We start from the raw sequence: 16,687 nt of genomic DNA, 5'->3' as shown, positions 1-16,687 counted from the left end.
GGGAACAGCCATGCACTCGAAAGCTTCCTCTTATTTCCTTAGCCAGCTTCTGCTGCTGGAGAAAACCAGAGAGAGAACGTGTGCCCTCTAACAGCCTGCGGGCTTGCCCCGCCTTCCTGGCAGGTTCTCTGCTGACTGTATTGTTCTGAGTCACCTTCATGGTTTCTGATAGTTCATTTTCTGCATGCAACTTTGAGTCTGGAGACAAGTGGAGACTTATAAATCCTCAAAAATTCCCCTAGCCAGGGCTTGGCTGGCATTTCAGATCACTGGTGCATCCATAGGACACTGTGGGGGTTCACATTCTGTAGAGGGTGTCTGCGTGTCATGCTTTCCCTGTCCTCGAGTACTTCCCTGTGCCACCAAAGAAGGGTCAGTGTTTTTGCTCCATTGAATGGGGAGGCTCTGGAGGACTCTAATTTGCCACCCTGCTAAGAGAGTAGTCAGAGGCACAGTTACCTCAAGCTTTTCACTCTCCGTCCTCTGTTCTCAGTCGACTGCACCAAGCTGCCATATTTCCCTCTTTTGGGGTGACAGGTTTCATGTGCTGAGCTGGTATGGGAGAGCCTAGAAGGACAGACTGTAGGTACTGTATCTAGTGAGTGATGGGGTACACAAAAGAGTCAGCACAAGCCAGTGGGTGAATGAATGAATGAATGAATGAGTGAGAAGAGGGTTCCCTCCAGCTCTTCACTCCTTCCACCAAATGCATGGCAGTTTGGATCCTAAAGGCAGTGAATCCCAAAGGCCCACCCATGTGAAGCTGTGGTATGAACTGTCTGTTCTAACCTCACACACATGACTAGGTAGGACTCTGTCCAGCTTCAGGTCATGGCAGAGAAAGACTTCTAGGCAGGAAGAGATCTATAAGTCTTAGCCATGTCTGTGGGGTGCCACAGTGTGATGGAGGATGAAGAATTGGGGACTGTCATGACCCTCTTCTGTGCAGACAGGCCTAGGAAGGAGAGAGAGAGAGAGTGCACTAAAGCCGAGAGGTAGGAGGAACCTGGTAAGTTACCAGCAAATTCCAGAGATATCAGGAAAGGTTTCATGGAAGGAACCCAATTAAAGGTAGGTCTTACAAGGAAAAGGGAAGGAGAGGCTTGCCAGACAGGAAGTGTTGCCTGAGTAGGTAGCTGAGCACATGGGCTCAGGGCAGTCTGGGTAGCCCTAGACAATGGCCAAATGAGTAGCAGGGGCAGGCCCCATTCAGCACGGTCTTTCTTCGCTCTGAGCTCTCCCTACCATGCCCTTCACCTCTCTCCCTAAGTTCTTTAGCTTGGTGTCCGCAGCAACCCCTCTGTTACCACAACCACTGGCACTGGTCCTGTCTGAAGACTACTCCCCTATTTCTTTACCAAGAAAACCAGCTGATGACTCCTCTCTCCTACCAAAAGCATTCCAGCCAAAAGTTGCTGGCCTTTTCCTTACCTGTGCATGGTATCTTGCTCAGTTGACTCAGACAGCTGATCTTTATTGTACCTGGCATCCTATGACGTGACCAGTGAGGACTTTCTAAAGTCTTCACATTCCTGGAATCTCTCCCAACCTTTCCTCTGCTTGGCCCACAGAGCCTCCCTCTAATATTAATATGGGGTCTCTCCCATGCCTTCCCTGTGCTGTGTCCACAGAGCCTCCCTCTAATATTAATATGGGGTTTCTCCCATGCCTTCCCTTTGCTGGGTCCACAGAGCTGCCTCTAATATTATCGCTCATTCTTCCCCTCCCCGCCTTTGTTTTTAATGACTCCAGAAAGCAGAAGCATCTCATAGATTATTAATGTTCTAAATGGCCCCTCTGGAGACCAGTGCCAAGAAAGGCTCCAATTGCTCTGGATCATTGGCCTCTGTTCTATTTCTTAGACAGCAGCAGCCTCAGCAGGTGCAACGCTTCGGTGCCTAATCATACTGCCACCTTAAATGCTTTCTGGTCCACTGCGCCCTCTGTAGCAAGGGCATGGCCGCCGTATGAGTTGGGCTGTGGCTGGGTGTTAGCCTGGTAGGCTTTGACTCCTGGGGGTGGAAAGGCAGAAGTGTGAACTTTGAGTGTCTAGCTGCAGAGTCCCCACCCACCCTCCCCCCTTGTGCTCCAGAGGTCGGAGGGGCCAAGGCTAACAAGCCTTGCAGCCCATGCAGAGCAGAGAGTGATTTCAAAATTCTCATCAGACACCACTAGAAGTCTGCTCTGACTAGAGGAGCCAGGGCCATCAGAACGGCAGCTCCTGTTTCATCATTCATAAAAAAATGCTTTCACTTGGCAAAAGGGAGAGAGGCCCTCATTCATTCACCCTTACTACATCTGCAAGAAACAAAAGTCAGGCTTGCAACGCCCGTTTTACAGAACAGTCTGAGAGATAAGACAAAGTTACCTAGCAAACCTCAGTGAGCCCAAGGATGGTGCTTTAATGTCAAAACCAAGCAAGATTTCCAGTTTTGAGGAAATAGAGACCTGAATGTACTGGATCTTCACTGACAACGGGTTTGCAAAATCTACTTTCTCCATTGGAATGGTGCCAGTGCCTCTACCAAATCCAACCTCGTAGGAGCTTATCCAATTGGAGACAGCCCCAATGGCAGTGAGATCTTTGCTGGCCAAGGAGCTCCTCAGGGGTGTGCCAAGGCTGACCAGGAGGCAGGGTGGGCTGTGGGAATACCTTAGGGGTGCCTGGAAAAAAGGCATCTAAGAGTTAACAATTTACCTCAGAGCCTTTTAAAGGACAAACTCTGTTGGATGCAGTTCTTAGGGAGCTGGTGTTTGCTGTTCTCATGAGCCGCCCTTCAGCCTGACAGGAATCTGACCTTATTTTCATCCTCCTCACTATAGCAGTTTGCAATCACATCTGTGGCAGCAGCAACTTGTAAGCTGAAGCAGCCTGCTGCTGAGGCTCAGGAGGTCTGTCCTACTCTGAGACCACCTCTGCCTGGCTCTGCCTCCATATCTTGGTCATGCTATGCTATCTTCATCTTCCCTGCCCTGCTTCCAATTCTCCTTCCTCTCCTCAGCACAAGCTTCAGAGGGACAGACAAAGCTGGTGTGTGTGTGTGTGTGTGTGTGTGTGTGTGTGCACGCGCGTGTCTTTGGGAAGGGTAGATCTTTGTCAGTACAGTGGGATGTGGGATTCTGAGGATGACCTCTGAAGGTCCACTCAGGTGAACCAGGTGATTAAAACTCAGCAGGTTAGGGGATGGAGATGGCTGTGGCAGAGCCAGAGCCCACCTCAGGTGTCCTTTGCATCTGGTTGGCAAGCCCTACGGTTGAAGATGCTTGAGTTATCTGAGGGCTGGTGAGACGGGGGAACGAGTGTCAGGCTGTGCCGGGGTCTACAGTTCAGGAGAGAAAGGCTCTGACCTCTGTAAGATACAGAGTAGTGGGGGACAAAAAGCAGTAAATGCCTATGAAGAGACCACAAGGAAGAGAACATGACGGGTAGGGGTGCAGCTTCCCAGTGGAAGAAGCCTCTAAGATGTACCCATGAAGGATGAGCAAAGGGACCCTTCAGGCTAAGGGAGCAGCATGTTCTGAGGCCAGAAGGTAGGCTGGAGAAATGTCCTTGCCACACCATTCAGTGGGGCTTTACCTTGGTGACACAGGTCTCTGTGGCCAACAGCTGTCTCTTACAATGCCCTCAGGCCCTCCTCCACACACCCATGCAGCAGTGGCTAATGCTGCATTCACTAAGGGTCCCAGGAGATGAGTGAGTGATCGTAATGAGCACCTGGCCACCAAGTCTGCAGGATCACGTGCAGAGCAGTCACCTGAGCTGCTGCCACCGGACTGGCCCAGGGTGAAAAGTGGGTCACTGAGAGAGTTCATGAATCCTCTAACCTGGTCCTGCACTTCCTGGAACCCCAGAGTTTGCTCCCTTAAAATAAACATGTCCCTACCCCACCCCACACAGGGGCTGCAAGCCATCAGTCTGATCCATGGTCAGTCTCCCCAGAGCAGACCTTAGCTGACATCGCAATGCTCAAGGCTTCTTGGGCAACTAGGGTGTGGTACCGCACTATCCTCATGGTCTAGGGATGGCACGATCATTTATGAGCTGGGGAAGATGAGGGGAAGGAGGCTCCATCTGTGTGGCTACAAGGAAGCCGCCATCCATGCTGAGTGAGGAACTTAGAACGAGGCTGTGTGAGAGGTAACCTCTCTCACACAATTCCAATAAACTCATTGGTTCCCTGGGGTGGGCTGGGGTGGCATTGCACTTTGGTTTGTCATCAGGTCTTTAGGAGGAGGTAGCTGTTCACATCTCTCCCAGAGAAGGACCTTTAGCAAGCTCTACGATTTCACAGCCACAGATTGCCTGCAGGAGTTGAAGACCTATACCCTCTAACTTCCACCATGCCTCCTGCCTCTCACACTTGTACCACAGATCATCATGAAGTTCTCAGACAGGCATGCCGCTCCAGAGACCCAAACCCCACCTCTACAGTCCCAACACGCTCGCTTTGATGACCAGCTAGCACCTTCTTGGTTGTACCCTAGTTGATCTCTTCCTTTGTGATGGTCAGATTCGAGTCCTGTATCCTGCCCAGGATCTCCCTGGGATGGGATAGGAATAAAGTGACCCTTCCCTGGTCCTCACCCTGAGCTGTGGGGATTTAGGCTCCCAGTGGCTGAGTGACTCAGATCAGGACAGTGTGAGCCTCCCTCGCAGCAGGCCTGATTCAAGAAACACAGCAAAAAGCAAAAGTTAAAATTAACCTGTTTCAGCACCAGCATGCATTTTCACCCGGCGGCAGGCGAATCCCTATTTTTGTGGCCCAGGAAACAGAAACAGCCCATTCTCATTCCAGCACTCCAGGTGGGTCTCTGTCCAGCATGCATCCCCACACCTTCATGGGACAGTCAGGCCTCCTCATGCAGCTAACACTCTAGAACCCAGTTCTGAAAGAAGTCAAGGCATTCAAATCCTTCAGCAGCTGCAGACCCACCCACCCTTTGTGGGTGAGCTCAGCCCCCAGACAGGGGAAGCAGCAGCTTGGGAGAACCATAGCTTAGATCATAACAAATGGATGTACAGTTCCTGTAAGTGAAGGAGGGGGGCAGGTTTCCAGGCTGGCAGGCCACTCCCACCAGGATCCAGATCTCTCTTTCTTCCCACATTCAGACTCTGCAAGGCTAGAGGAGAACGGCTCCCTTGGGCTTTGTCTACCACATTGCCTCTCAAATCATCAGATTACTCAGATCCATCTAGCACTGCCCACTTTCCAGGTCTCTGGGACCCTTCACATTTTCATCTCACTGGAGCCCTCGATCTGGCCCTGGGATCTGGAAGGAAGCACAAGCAGGGAAGTAGTGGGCTGGCCTTGCGTGGCACCCAAGATGCTGGTCACAGACATAGCATATCTGCTGAGGGAGGGGGACACAGAAGTGGCTTGCAGATCTCACTCAGCCCTACAGCCAAGGCCACACTGACCATGGCTCTCCATGGAGGCTTTGTTCTTCAGTCTATCTGCCCTTGGCTCCGTGTTTATGGAACCTCCCACTATCAAGAAGGAACTCAAATCCAGAGAAGGCGAGGGACTGGGCCAAGGTCTTGCAACAGCTAGGGACACCTTGAGGGCTTAAAGCCAGGCTCACACACACTCTGCCCTGTGCCAGCATCCCGGCGTGATGTTCCCTGCTCTCTAGCCCCTTCTGTTGAACAAACTCACACTGTAACCTGCCTCAGCGGCGTGAAGGATCCCCGCTGCCCACGCCCACCCAGATCTCCATCTCTTAACACTGCATTCTTTTCTCACTGCTAGCCTCTGCATCCCACCTGCCCGGCCCCTCTCCTGTTTCAGCAGTAACTCTGTGCCCCACACCAGGAGAGCTCGTGTAGGCCAGGCTCAGTGGGGTACTGGTCCTGTACCACACCTCTGCCATGACCTGAACTCAGGGAAGGTCCCTGTTGGTACTCTATCACTGTCCTGACTTCTCAGCCCCAGCCCACAGCCTTGAATTCTGCCACTAGACATGTAGACTCTTCCTTCCTCATTACCAGCTGCCTGTCTAAATTGGTCATTCTGTTCACTCACAGGGCTGCACTTCACCCAGCAGCCTCTTCCCACCCTTCAGATCTCAGATCAAGTGTTCCCATCTCCCAGAGGCCTTTGCTGAATGCCCACATAGCCTCTATTTAATCCCACACCCCTGATTATTTTGAACACAGCCCTGTCTTCTTACAAAAACCTCATTGCAAGGGCTAGTTGAATTTAAATCTGGCCTTACTGCTTATTAGTTGTGAATCCTTAGGCAAGCTTTATAGCCCGTGTGTGCCCCAGCTTCCTTATATATAAAATAGGGATGATAACAGACCAGTAACAAAGACTGAGTTAATTCACATTAGGGTTTACGACAGTGCCTGGTGCCTGGCAGGCTTCAGGGACCATCCTGAGGATTACTGCTACTTCCTTGTTTACTGCCTGGCCTCTTTCCAGTATGCAAGCTCTGACATGATGGAAACCATTTCTGCCCTTCAGTTCTACGTCTCCAGTGTTTACCAGAGTTCCAGGCAGAAAGGAAGTTGCTCCGATTTTTTTTTTGGTTGATTGGAAGGAAGAAAGGAAGGAAGGAAGGAAGGAAGGAAGGAAGGAAGGAAGGAAGGAAGGAAGACAATAATAGGTGAAGGGGTAGATGGGCAGTAGATGACTGGAAAGACAGATGGATGGGTAGCTGGATGGATGACGGGTGGATAGATGCTGAATAGAATGGTAAACAATGATGGATGGAGGGGTAAATAGATGATGGTTGGATGGAAGAATGGATGAATGGACCGACAGACGAACAGACGGATGGATGGACCAATGGATGGACAGATGGACAGACAGATGGATGGATAGATGGATAGATGGATGACAGAATGTACATGGGTTACTACACTCATCCTTGTGGTCATATGTTTCTATACTTTTCTTTCCCATTTCAAGTAGCAGCTCTTACTGTTGAGCCTCATCTACAACCAGCTATACGCCCACTGAAGCATCTGACCGTGTAAAAGTCAGCTGTGGTCAAAAGCCAATACCTGGCCAGGAGCCTAGGATCAGCTTAATGAGGGAAAGGACAGCCTTGGACAAAGGAGACCTTCGGCGAGAAAGAAGATCTGGAAAGGAAAGGAAAGGAAAGGAAGGGAAGGGAAGGGAAAGGAAAGGAAAGGAGCACCTGACACACAGTGCAGTGGGTGGGCTCTGAGGCAGCCCTGGGTTCCTGAGAGGCTATTGCTGTCTGGGGGATGGTGGTATTACCTGAAGGCAATGGGGGCTATATTATCTTAGGGTGCTGCTCTCTGGGGGCCGTGCCGTGGGTCGGTGACGAGAACAGAGGAGCAGAGGATCATCTGGACAGTTGATAGGTTTTTATGGGACTCAAGGTCTGGCTAAGGAATCAGCAGTGAGCACCGAGCCTTCAACACGAGACAGCATGGACAGTTTAAGGACTCTTAGTACGTTCACTAGATGAACAGGCCCGCGGTCAGGCCAGCAGCGAGGACACTGGTGGTAGTGCAGCTTAGGCACCACGTTCCTGCTAAGTGCTTGCAGCCCACAAAGACAATTCCATGTCGGGGTAGGACTCCACCCTTACCTGCACCAGATTCCAGCCTTGGAGGGACTCCGCGATGATAGATGTGACAGACGGACAGACGCCTCCAAACACCATCAAATGGTTCGGCCCATACTTTATTGCGTCATAGAAGGCTTTCAGTCCCTTTGCATTGTCACACTGGGGAGAGGACACAGAAAGAGCAATGCCTAAATTAGACGTGGATTGCCCTGGGGCAAGAGCAGGACCATACAATCAACTTGCCATCATGGAAAACCCCCAGATAAACTTCAGTTTGCCCTGTCTTGGGCCTCTCCACACAGCCACAAGCCCTGGCCATAAGCTTAGGGAAGTCTTCGGTCTTATATTCCAGACCCTAAGTGCCCTCCAAATGCAGCCCCTCAGCCATCTCTGCAGCACACACAGAGGAGAGCCACATCTGTCCCCAAGCCTCCGTTCTACAGTTAATTACATTTAAAAAAATGAGGCCACATTCTGGCTGTTGTGAAAACAGACCAGGACAAGTGTTGGCAGGGTGTAAAGAGACTGCAAGCCTTGTACACTCTTGGTGGTGATACAAGACAATTACATTGAAGTGAACAGTATGTCTGCCCTAAAAAGTCAGCGAAGAATTACCATGTGGTACAAGAACTCTATGTCTAGATTGAAACCCTGAAGAACCGAGAGCACAGATTAAGAGATATCTGTACTCTATGTTCAGAGCAGTACCAGTCACAACAGCACAAAGGTAGAAATATCCCGAGTCTGCCAGCAAATGAAGGACAAGCAAACGGTTGGATGTACATGCATTGGAAGAGTATGCAGTCTTAAAGAGGGAAGAAATTCTGATGCATGATAGAGCCAAATGATTCGGGACACTGGGAGAGGACAAAAGGGTTAGTTCATGGTCGGAGTCCTGAAGTGAGATTAAAGGTTTAACAGGGCACTGGGGCTATGCACTTCTGAGCAGTCTGGTCAAGTTGTGGTCCTGTCCGTCATTGACCCATCCTTGTCCAGGCTTCCGTTTTACTTTGGAAGGTGGTCTAACAAGTTGCTAAAACTGTGAAATCTCTTTTCTGGAGACAAGCTTCTCCTATAGTTACGACCAAGCTCAGTCTTTCCCCCTCCCAGCAGGAGATTTCTAGGGAGAACGTGGGATGTCAAATTACTTTGGGGTCCATTGTTTCAATAGTCTAATAGTCAGATTGAGGAATAAACGTGTCTCTTTAAAAATGTCTTCATTTCTGACAGGCCCGTTACTGTATGATTCCATTGATGTGAAGCACCCTGAGAGAGCAAATTCACAGAGGCAAGGAACGGCGATTGTGGTTGTGAGGGGTGTGGCGAGAGAGACGGAAGTGTGGGTCGCTGCTCAGGAGAGTGAGGGCTTTGATGTGGGATTATGGCAAAGGTGTGGACACTGAGGGAGGGATGCTGTAACAGTGTGAATTCGAATGTCACAAGACGCTAGAAGGATGTTCAAGATGGTAACTGGATGTGATGTACATTTGTCACAGTAGTGGGGGTGGGGTGGAGGAAGAGAAAAGATGCCAAAGATCTCAAAAGAAGTCAATAGCAAACACTTCACACTTGACCCTCAGCCCAGAGCTGGTCCTGAGGGCACAGCTCTGTCCAGGACTAGAACGAAACCCTGACCAAGGAAACATACCAGGAACCCCAGTGAGGATGAGACTAGAATAAAAACACTCCCGAGTGACAGGAATCCTCCTGCCTCACTCTTCCCTTCTACCTTTGCCTCCCAGCCAGTGGTCAGCTCTCCTGAACAGAGGAGCTGCCTCCTCCCCAGCCTGGAGCTCAGCAAATCCACCACTACAGCTGTCTCAGTGCCCCCTGAAAACCAGTGATCTTTCTCCTCCTCCTCTCTCTGCCAGGCCTGCTCTGAAAGAGGAGGGGCCTATCAGAGTGAAAACCCCAAAAGGAGGAAAAAAAACAAAAACAAAAACCACTCCTCATGACAGTGGATCACTGTCATGACACATGGCTTAAGATCACTGGTTGTTCTTTCAGAGGACCTGGGTTCAATTCCCAGCAGCCACAGAGCAGCTCATAGCTGTCTGTAACTCCAGTTTCAGGGCATCCAACACTGTCCTTTGGCCTCCACAGGCACCAGCATGCACATGGTACACGAACATTTTTTTTGCAAGTAAAATAATATACACAAAATATATACATACACATAAAATAATTTTATAATTATTTTTAAAAAGCTAGAACATTTTAGACAAGAAAATTATTGAAAACAAGTGTGAGGTACCAGTTGTTGAGACCTGTAAAACTCTGGGCCCCAGGTGACTGTAGTGCAACTATCCCTCCAGTCAAATGGATGACCCTCCAGCAGGGCAGTTAGAAAACACTCTGGTACTATCAGAAAGAGTCACAGAACCACTTCTCTATGTTATTCACAAGGTTGGGATAATGTTCTTACTGCTCTTCACGGTGAGAGACCCACTTTTCAGGATGCCTGAGTTCTCTCCTCTCGCTGCTCAAATCATGTCTCCCCAGTCTCCTTTAAATCGCTAAAATAAAAAGCATTGCCTTCCTGCCTCTGGGTTAACGCACTTGCTGCTTCCTTTGCTGGGAACAGGTTTCCAACTCGCCTGACAATCAGGGTTCACACCGGTGGTACCCAGTCCCACTCACTGTCTAAACAGATATGTCCTCTGGTGATTCCGAGGCCCCCAGACAGTCCTCGATAGCTATGAATGAAGCCTAACATCAAATCATAGGCGTACTTAAAGCATTATAAGATCACTTTGTGATTTGGGGAGGGGAGTGGTTCTCTAGTGTGGACTTTTAGATGACATCGTGTTGGTCTCTATCGAATTCATCATCTTGTTTGTTTGTCTGTATGCTGATCGGAGGGCACGGACTTGCCATTTGCTTCACTGTGGTCTGCTCTTGGCTCCTGTCTGGATTTCATGAGGACAGGGTAAGTGCTGGGGAGCCTGTGACTCCCCGCAGCATCTGCACATCTTTCTCCTTTTTTTCTTGTGCAGTATTTGGGGTTTGTACACGCTAGGTAAGTGCCATACCATTGAGCTACACCACTAGGGCCCTCTTTTAGGCTTTGCTTTGAGCCAGAGTCTTTCTAAGTTGCCTGGACTGGGCTTGAAACAGTCCTCCAGCTTCAGCCTCCTGAGAAGAGGAGCCAGGACGATAGAGCAGTATCATCCCACCCAGCCTGTCTCCCTCAGTTTGTACATTATTCTGCATCTCCTTTCTTCCCCACTTATCCACATCATCCCTGTAAGTGGTCATTATAGGGACAGAACAGGTATTTGCATCTTCCCTGGACTGCCTCATACAGAAACTCCGGCCTCAGACCTCACAGGCCATGAGTTAGGGCACCATTCAATGACCTGTATAGGAGATAGCACTTAGGGCCTGATCAACCCACAGGATCAATGAGAGCCAATGAAGACAACGGATGGTTCAGATCAGAACAAATTCAGGCGAGGAATCAGGAAAGAGAGAGAAATAAGCCAGTCCTTTTCTCCAACTGCATCCCTTGCCCCAGCTGACTAAAGAGGACTCGAGGCTGGGGGAAAGAGAAGGTAGAACCCTCAGTGTCTTGGGGAGTTTAGATTGTAACCTGTAGATAACTGAGAGAATTCAACTTTCACACTTTCATTTGATTTAGGAACTAGAGGTATAACTCATTTGGCAAAGTCCTGACATGCAAGAGGCCTTGGGTTGAAGCCCCAATGCTGTATTGACTGAGCGTGGTGGTACTCATCTGTAATCCAGAACTTGGCTGGGGACTTGCTACATCAGGAGTTTAAGGTTAGTCTGAGGTTCATGAAAAACTGATAGATAGATAGATAGATAGATAGATAGATACATAGATAGATAGGATTGCATTAATTTCGGGGGCAGTCAAGAAAAAAAGAAGGGAGAAAGAGGAAGAAAAGAAGTTAGGCGATGCTGGAGAAGAAAGCTCCCAACTTTGTGTTCCTTGGGGTCCTGAGCTAACTACCCCACTAGGCAGCTGAGGGCGCCTCACTCTCTTCAGAGAAGCAATGTATAGATACAGCAGCTTGGAGTTCTTCTGCCCTCATTCCTGAGCCATTTCTAGTTTGAATACATATCGAGAGGAGGTTCCTTGTTTCCCCATCTAACAATAATCATAGCACAGAGCTTGTTGGAATCAATACTAAGAACGATGAGCTTTTTCATACTTGTTTGCTTAGCAACGTTACCCATCTGCCCAAGATGCTGTGTTAGCAACGAGGCTACCTGCTCCCACACACACAACTCTGGTCTTGGTCAACTCATAAATCTCACATGTCTGATAACTTCTTGTTGGGGCCAGAAGATTCTCCCAAGGCTACCAAATGTTTGCCTGAGTCAGTTTTTACCAGACTAGGAATGGCAGGAAGAGTTTCAGCTCCGAAGACCTCTGCTCCAGAATGCTACTCCCAGGAATGCCATTTCCTGGCAAAAGAGATTTTGCCCATGTAATTGAGGTGCTAATTAGCTGACCTTAAATTAAGATCTGTGTGGGCTCACCGGAGTCCCACAAGCCCTTAACAGCAGAGACCTTTTGCTGGGATCAGCAGGGAAATTAGAGATCGAAAGAGTGGCAGGGCCTTGTTGGCTTAAAGATGAAGGCAGTGTGTCACGGAGAAGAGATCTCAGTCTTCCAATGGCAAGAGCCTCAGTTCTGGGGCTGGAGAGATGGCTCAGCAGTTAGAGTGTTTGCTGCTCATATAGAACACACAAAGACCCAGGTTTAGTTCCCAGCACCACACTGGGTGGCTCACAACGCCCTGTTCTGGCCTCCATGGATACAAGGCATGCACATAGTATACATACATACATACATACATACACACATACATACACACACACATACATACACACACATACATAAACACATACACACATACACACATGTATACATACACACACATACATACACACACATACATAAACACATGCACACATACATACATGTATACATGCACACACATACATACACACACATACATGCATACACACATGCATACATACATACACACACATACATACATACATACACACACACATAAATACATACACACATGAACTCATATATACATATACATATACATATATATATGTACATAAAACATTTTATAACCTTTTTTAAAAAATCTGGATTCTGCCAGGAATCCAAATTAGCCTAGAAGCAGTCCTTCTCCAGTCAGGCCTTCAGATAGGGAAACAGCCCTGGGTTAGGCACCAGCCACTACGGAAGCAGAGGCAGCAAGGCCACAAATTTATAGCCTGTTTGGGCAACTTAGCCTGTCTCAAACTAGCCAAACGAAAAATTATAGTTCTGAGGACCCAGCAGAGCGCTTTCCGAGCATAAGCCAGACCTCGAGGTCAACCCCTGCTACAACCGAAATGAGTAAGTATATAAGAACAAGCACTCAGCTTGTGATGTCATAGAAAGCCCGGAGCACAGGCTGCACAAAGCTATGCCATGCCTTCAGCTCTGTCACAGCTCCGTGAGGAAGCCGATGAGCGTGGGTTAAACCACCACATTCCCGCTGTTCTGTTGCAGCAAAATCAAGACGCTAATGCCTTCGGGTAGAACGAGAAAAGCAAGAATGCCATAGTACATTTTCCTCCATCGAAAGAGCCAGTCTCAAATAGAATCTGCATCCTTTTTGGTCTACACGATGCTGAGCAGTTTTCTCCTATAAAATGATGGGCAGCGGGGAGGTTTTGTTTCTAATGTGCTGATGTGACAAAATGAAAGTCCCTGTGCCCTACTTATCCTTCTGTCCCCTGGTCCACTTCCTCCTCTGTGAATCTAGGTATAGGCAGTGGTGATATAATCTGTCCCATCCCCCAGTTGGGGGAAAGTTGAGGACCGGAAGGGAGGGTCTCTCCTCCAACTTGCCAGAATTAGAGGGGATTTTTGGATTCCCAGCTTAGAGGTTTCTTATAATTAGTGAACTTGGCAGGTGAAAGTTAAAGCTAAGTGTTCTGGAAAGACCATGTCTCTCAAACAGTGCTGTCAGCCAGGACTTCAAATGAGCCAGAGCTCTTGGCCTAAGACAGAAGAACTCACCTACTGGTGGCTAAGACCTCTTGTTCCGCTAATGGGACTGCTAAACCACACCCAAAGGAATCTGTTCTTTCCTCCCACCTTTCCCTCTGTGTGTGGTGTAGCATAATTTGTAATCATGCATGCATGCACTCGTGCGTGCGTGCGTGCGTGCGTGCGTGTGTGTGTGTGTGTGTGTGTGTGTGACCTGTCTGTTCTATTTCTCTCTGTGTTGGTTTGTTCTTGTAAAGTTCACACAAACTAGAGCCATCAGGGAAGAGGGATACTCAGTTGGGGAACTGCCCATAGGCATGTCTACAGGGGCGTTTTTCAGATTGTTAATTGATGGGGGGGAGGGGGTCAGTGGTCCTGGGTTGTGTGAAGAAGGTGGATGACTGTCAGCCTGGGAGCAAGTCAGTAAGCACCAGCTTCTGTCTGCATCCCAGGCTGGCACCAACCTGGATTCTCCCATGTGTTGGAGTTACAGGCTTGTGCCACCAACATTGGTTATTCATCTGTCCTACTTAAACATTCTCCCCTAATCTTAATTTCTCATTCTGAATCTTCTTAGCTGACATTTGTTATCCCAAGAAGGTGGACTTTCCAGCTGACCACAGCTGGACCGTCTTGGGGTTTCAAACTCACCCCAGCAGGGGCCTGGCCCCAGCAGAGCTGGTCTGATCCAAAAGCAGCGGAGGACTCCCTCCTTTCCCTGTAGCCAACATCTCTCCCCATTTGTTTCACATCCCACAGGGCAGTCTTGGAGTAGAATAAGCTCTGAACTCCCTCTGCACTCTGAGCCAGCATCTGAGCCTGTGCTACCCATGTCCCGAGCCTCCGCAAAGCCATGCACTAAAAGCCTAGGAAAGAGGATCCCAGAGGTCCTTTACAGAGTGTAGCATTCCCAAATGGCATCAGGACTGTATCCTGGACAAGGTAGCTGAGTGCATACCAGAGCAGCTCCTCAACAGGTCACCTGCTGAGTATCAGTTTGCTTGATGGCCAGTTCACTGACACCTGGGAGATTTTTCCAAGTGATTCCTCAGGGAGGGCTTGTGGCCACTTCCCCAGACACACGTCACAGATTTGTCCTTCCAGCTCAGGCAGAAGTAAATTTCACGCACGCGTTTCTCATTTCCTCCCTTTCCTAAAGGCTATCCTTGGAGATGGTTCCTGAAGCACTCGATTATCAGTCCCTCACAGGGGCTGTTCCTGCAGAAGACAGGAAGATGCTGGCAGCTATTTGATATCCTACTTATGGCATCTGTCTGACAGCTGTCAGTGAGCAGTTCACTGGACCAAACAGTCATTCTGAGAAGTTATATGGCAAGGTGTCTTTTTAGCCATTTGACTTTCGATAAGTTGCCCTCAGAGCCCTAGAAGGGAGCTCTCCCTACAAGCCTTCTACTAGGCTGTCCTCTGTTCACCTCAAGAGGACATGCTGAGTGTTGGAATGGTCACCACCCACCCAGCATACAGGAAGTAATCCCACTACCTACTCCTAACTCACACTTCGGTGCAGAGCTAGAAGCACGGCCACAGTCCCACCAATGGTCACCATCTGCACATTCCAACACTCTATTTTGTTGCCAATAGCTTCTCCTTCCTCGTGAGGACCTGTCACAGAGAAATCACTGGCACACACAGGCTCTTAAAATCCAGCACTTATAAGTGGGAATAGATCCAAAGGCCATGAAAATCCTTTTTTTTTTCATTTTTAAATGAAAAAAGTTAGACTCTGGAATGAGTTCCATTTTCATTTAAATCTCACTTTTAAAGAATTAAAATACTTCTTTGACTTGAGACTTTCAAAGAAAATGATGCTGAGAGTGAAAATGTTTTTTTAAAATAAAAATGCCAAGAAAATGTCAGAGTTAATAACGACCCATTGAAAACTGGGAATTATTCCCCATAGAATACTGGACTGGAAGGAGACATTGAAAGCAAATGGGTCCAACTTGCTCTCAGGTTTCAGAGCCCTCTTCATCTCCCCCACCACGAGCAGCCGGTGTGGTATCTGCTAATATCCCTGCAGGGCCAGGGTCTCAGCTCTGCTTCTGAAAAAGTTCTTAAGTTGGCCTGAAACCACCGCTTCTTTTGCATCATCTGTCCCAAAGTCCCATAAAGGACCAGATGGCGAGCATCTTAGTCTTCAATGGGCTGAGCAGCGATTCATCTCAACCACTGTAGTATGAACAGCCGCGGATAATACATGAAGGAGCAAGGGGCTGCAAGCCAATAAAACTTTATTTTTAAAAGCTGCAACAGCTGGATATGGCCCAGGAGCCACATTTTGTTCACCCCAGCTCTGTAGCCTCATTGAGCAAGCATAGTCCTCCACCTCAGGAGAGCCCCCCAGATACCTCAGCTCAGCCTGTGTAACTCGTAGATGCCTTCAGGCTAAACCACCCTCGGCTCCTCTGATCACCCAATAAGGATGCTGTCTGTGGTTAGTCCCTGGGCAGGCTTCTGAGCACAAGTGTTCGGGAGTCGTGGAGCCTACAGTGGTCTCCCAAATACCTCCCTCTGCCTGAGAGAAAACAATAGTAGCTGCCATGTCACGCCTCATGCCTGCAATTCCAGCACTCCATCTTTGAGCTACAGAACAAGAGCCTACCTAAAACTCCGAACCAAAGCCAAAGCAAACAGCAAAAGAACACCAGCTGCCATCACTTTCACTGTGTGTTAGGCTCAGTACTGAGAACTGGAAGTGCTGCCTTACAGTATTACTGATGTAGGCTCAGTTTTTATTTCCATTTTACATGTAGGGAAGCTGAGGCCCCCCAGAGGTTAAATAATTTACTCAAGGTCACAGAAATGGCAAGAATCCAATCTTAGGCAATGGGATTTCAAAATACTCGCATTTTCAGTAAAAATTCCTAGGCCAGCAATATGGCTGAGCAGTGAAGGGGCTTGATGTGCAAAGCTTGATAACCTGAGTTCAAACCCTGGGACACACCCAGGACAGAACTGACTCCCCCGTATACCAATCCCGTTTTATAGTTGTGTGTACGCCCCTCTCCTCAGTTCCGCATCGTCTGGTTTAGCCGGGCACGTGGGATCATTCTGTGCAGTCACGTGGGATCATTCTGTGCAGTCACGTGG

General features: G+C 48.8%; 1 protein-coding gene across 1 annotated transcript in view; it reads right to left on the bottom strand.

Annotated features, from left to right (window-relative positions):
* Gabbr2 (gamma-aminobutyric acid type B receptor subunit 2) overlaps positions 1-16,687 on the bottom strand; it is a 327,200-nt gene that overhangs the window by 206,755 nt on the left and 103,758 nt on the right. The window contains exon 2 of the mRNA XM_028770277.1: positions 7,567-7,704. Within this exon, the coding sequence (XP_028626110.1) occupies positions 7,567-7,704 (138 nt within the window). The remainder of the gene's footprint in view (positions 1-7,566; positions 7,705-16,687) is intronic.

The sequence above is a fragment of the Grammomys surdaster genome, unplaced genomic scaffold (assembly GCF_004785775.1).
Source record: "Grammomys surdaster isolate TR1022 unplaced genomic scaffold, NIH_TR_1.0 199, whole genome shotgun sequence".
NCBI classification, from domain to species: Eukaryota; Metazoa; Chordata; class Mammalia; order Rodentia; family Muridae; genus Grammomys; species Grammomys surdaster.
This window is presented reverse-complemented; position numbering and strand designations above follow the sequence as displayed.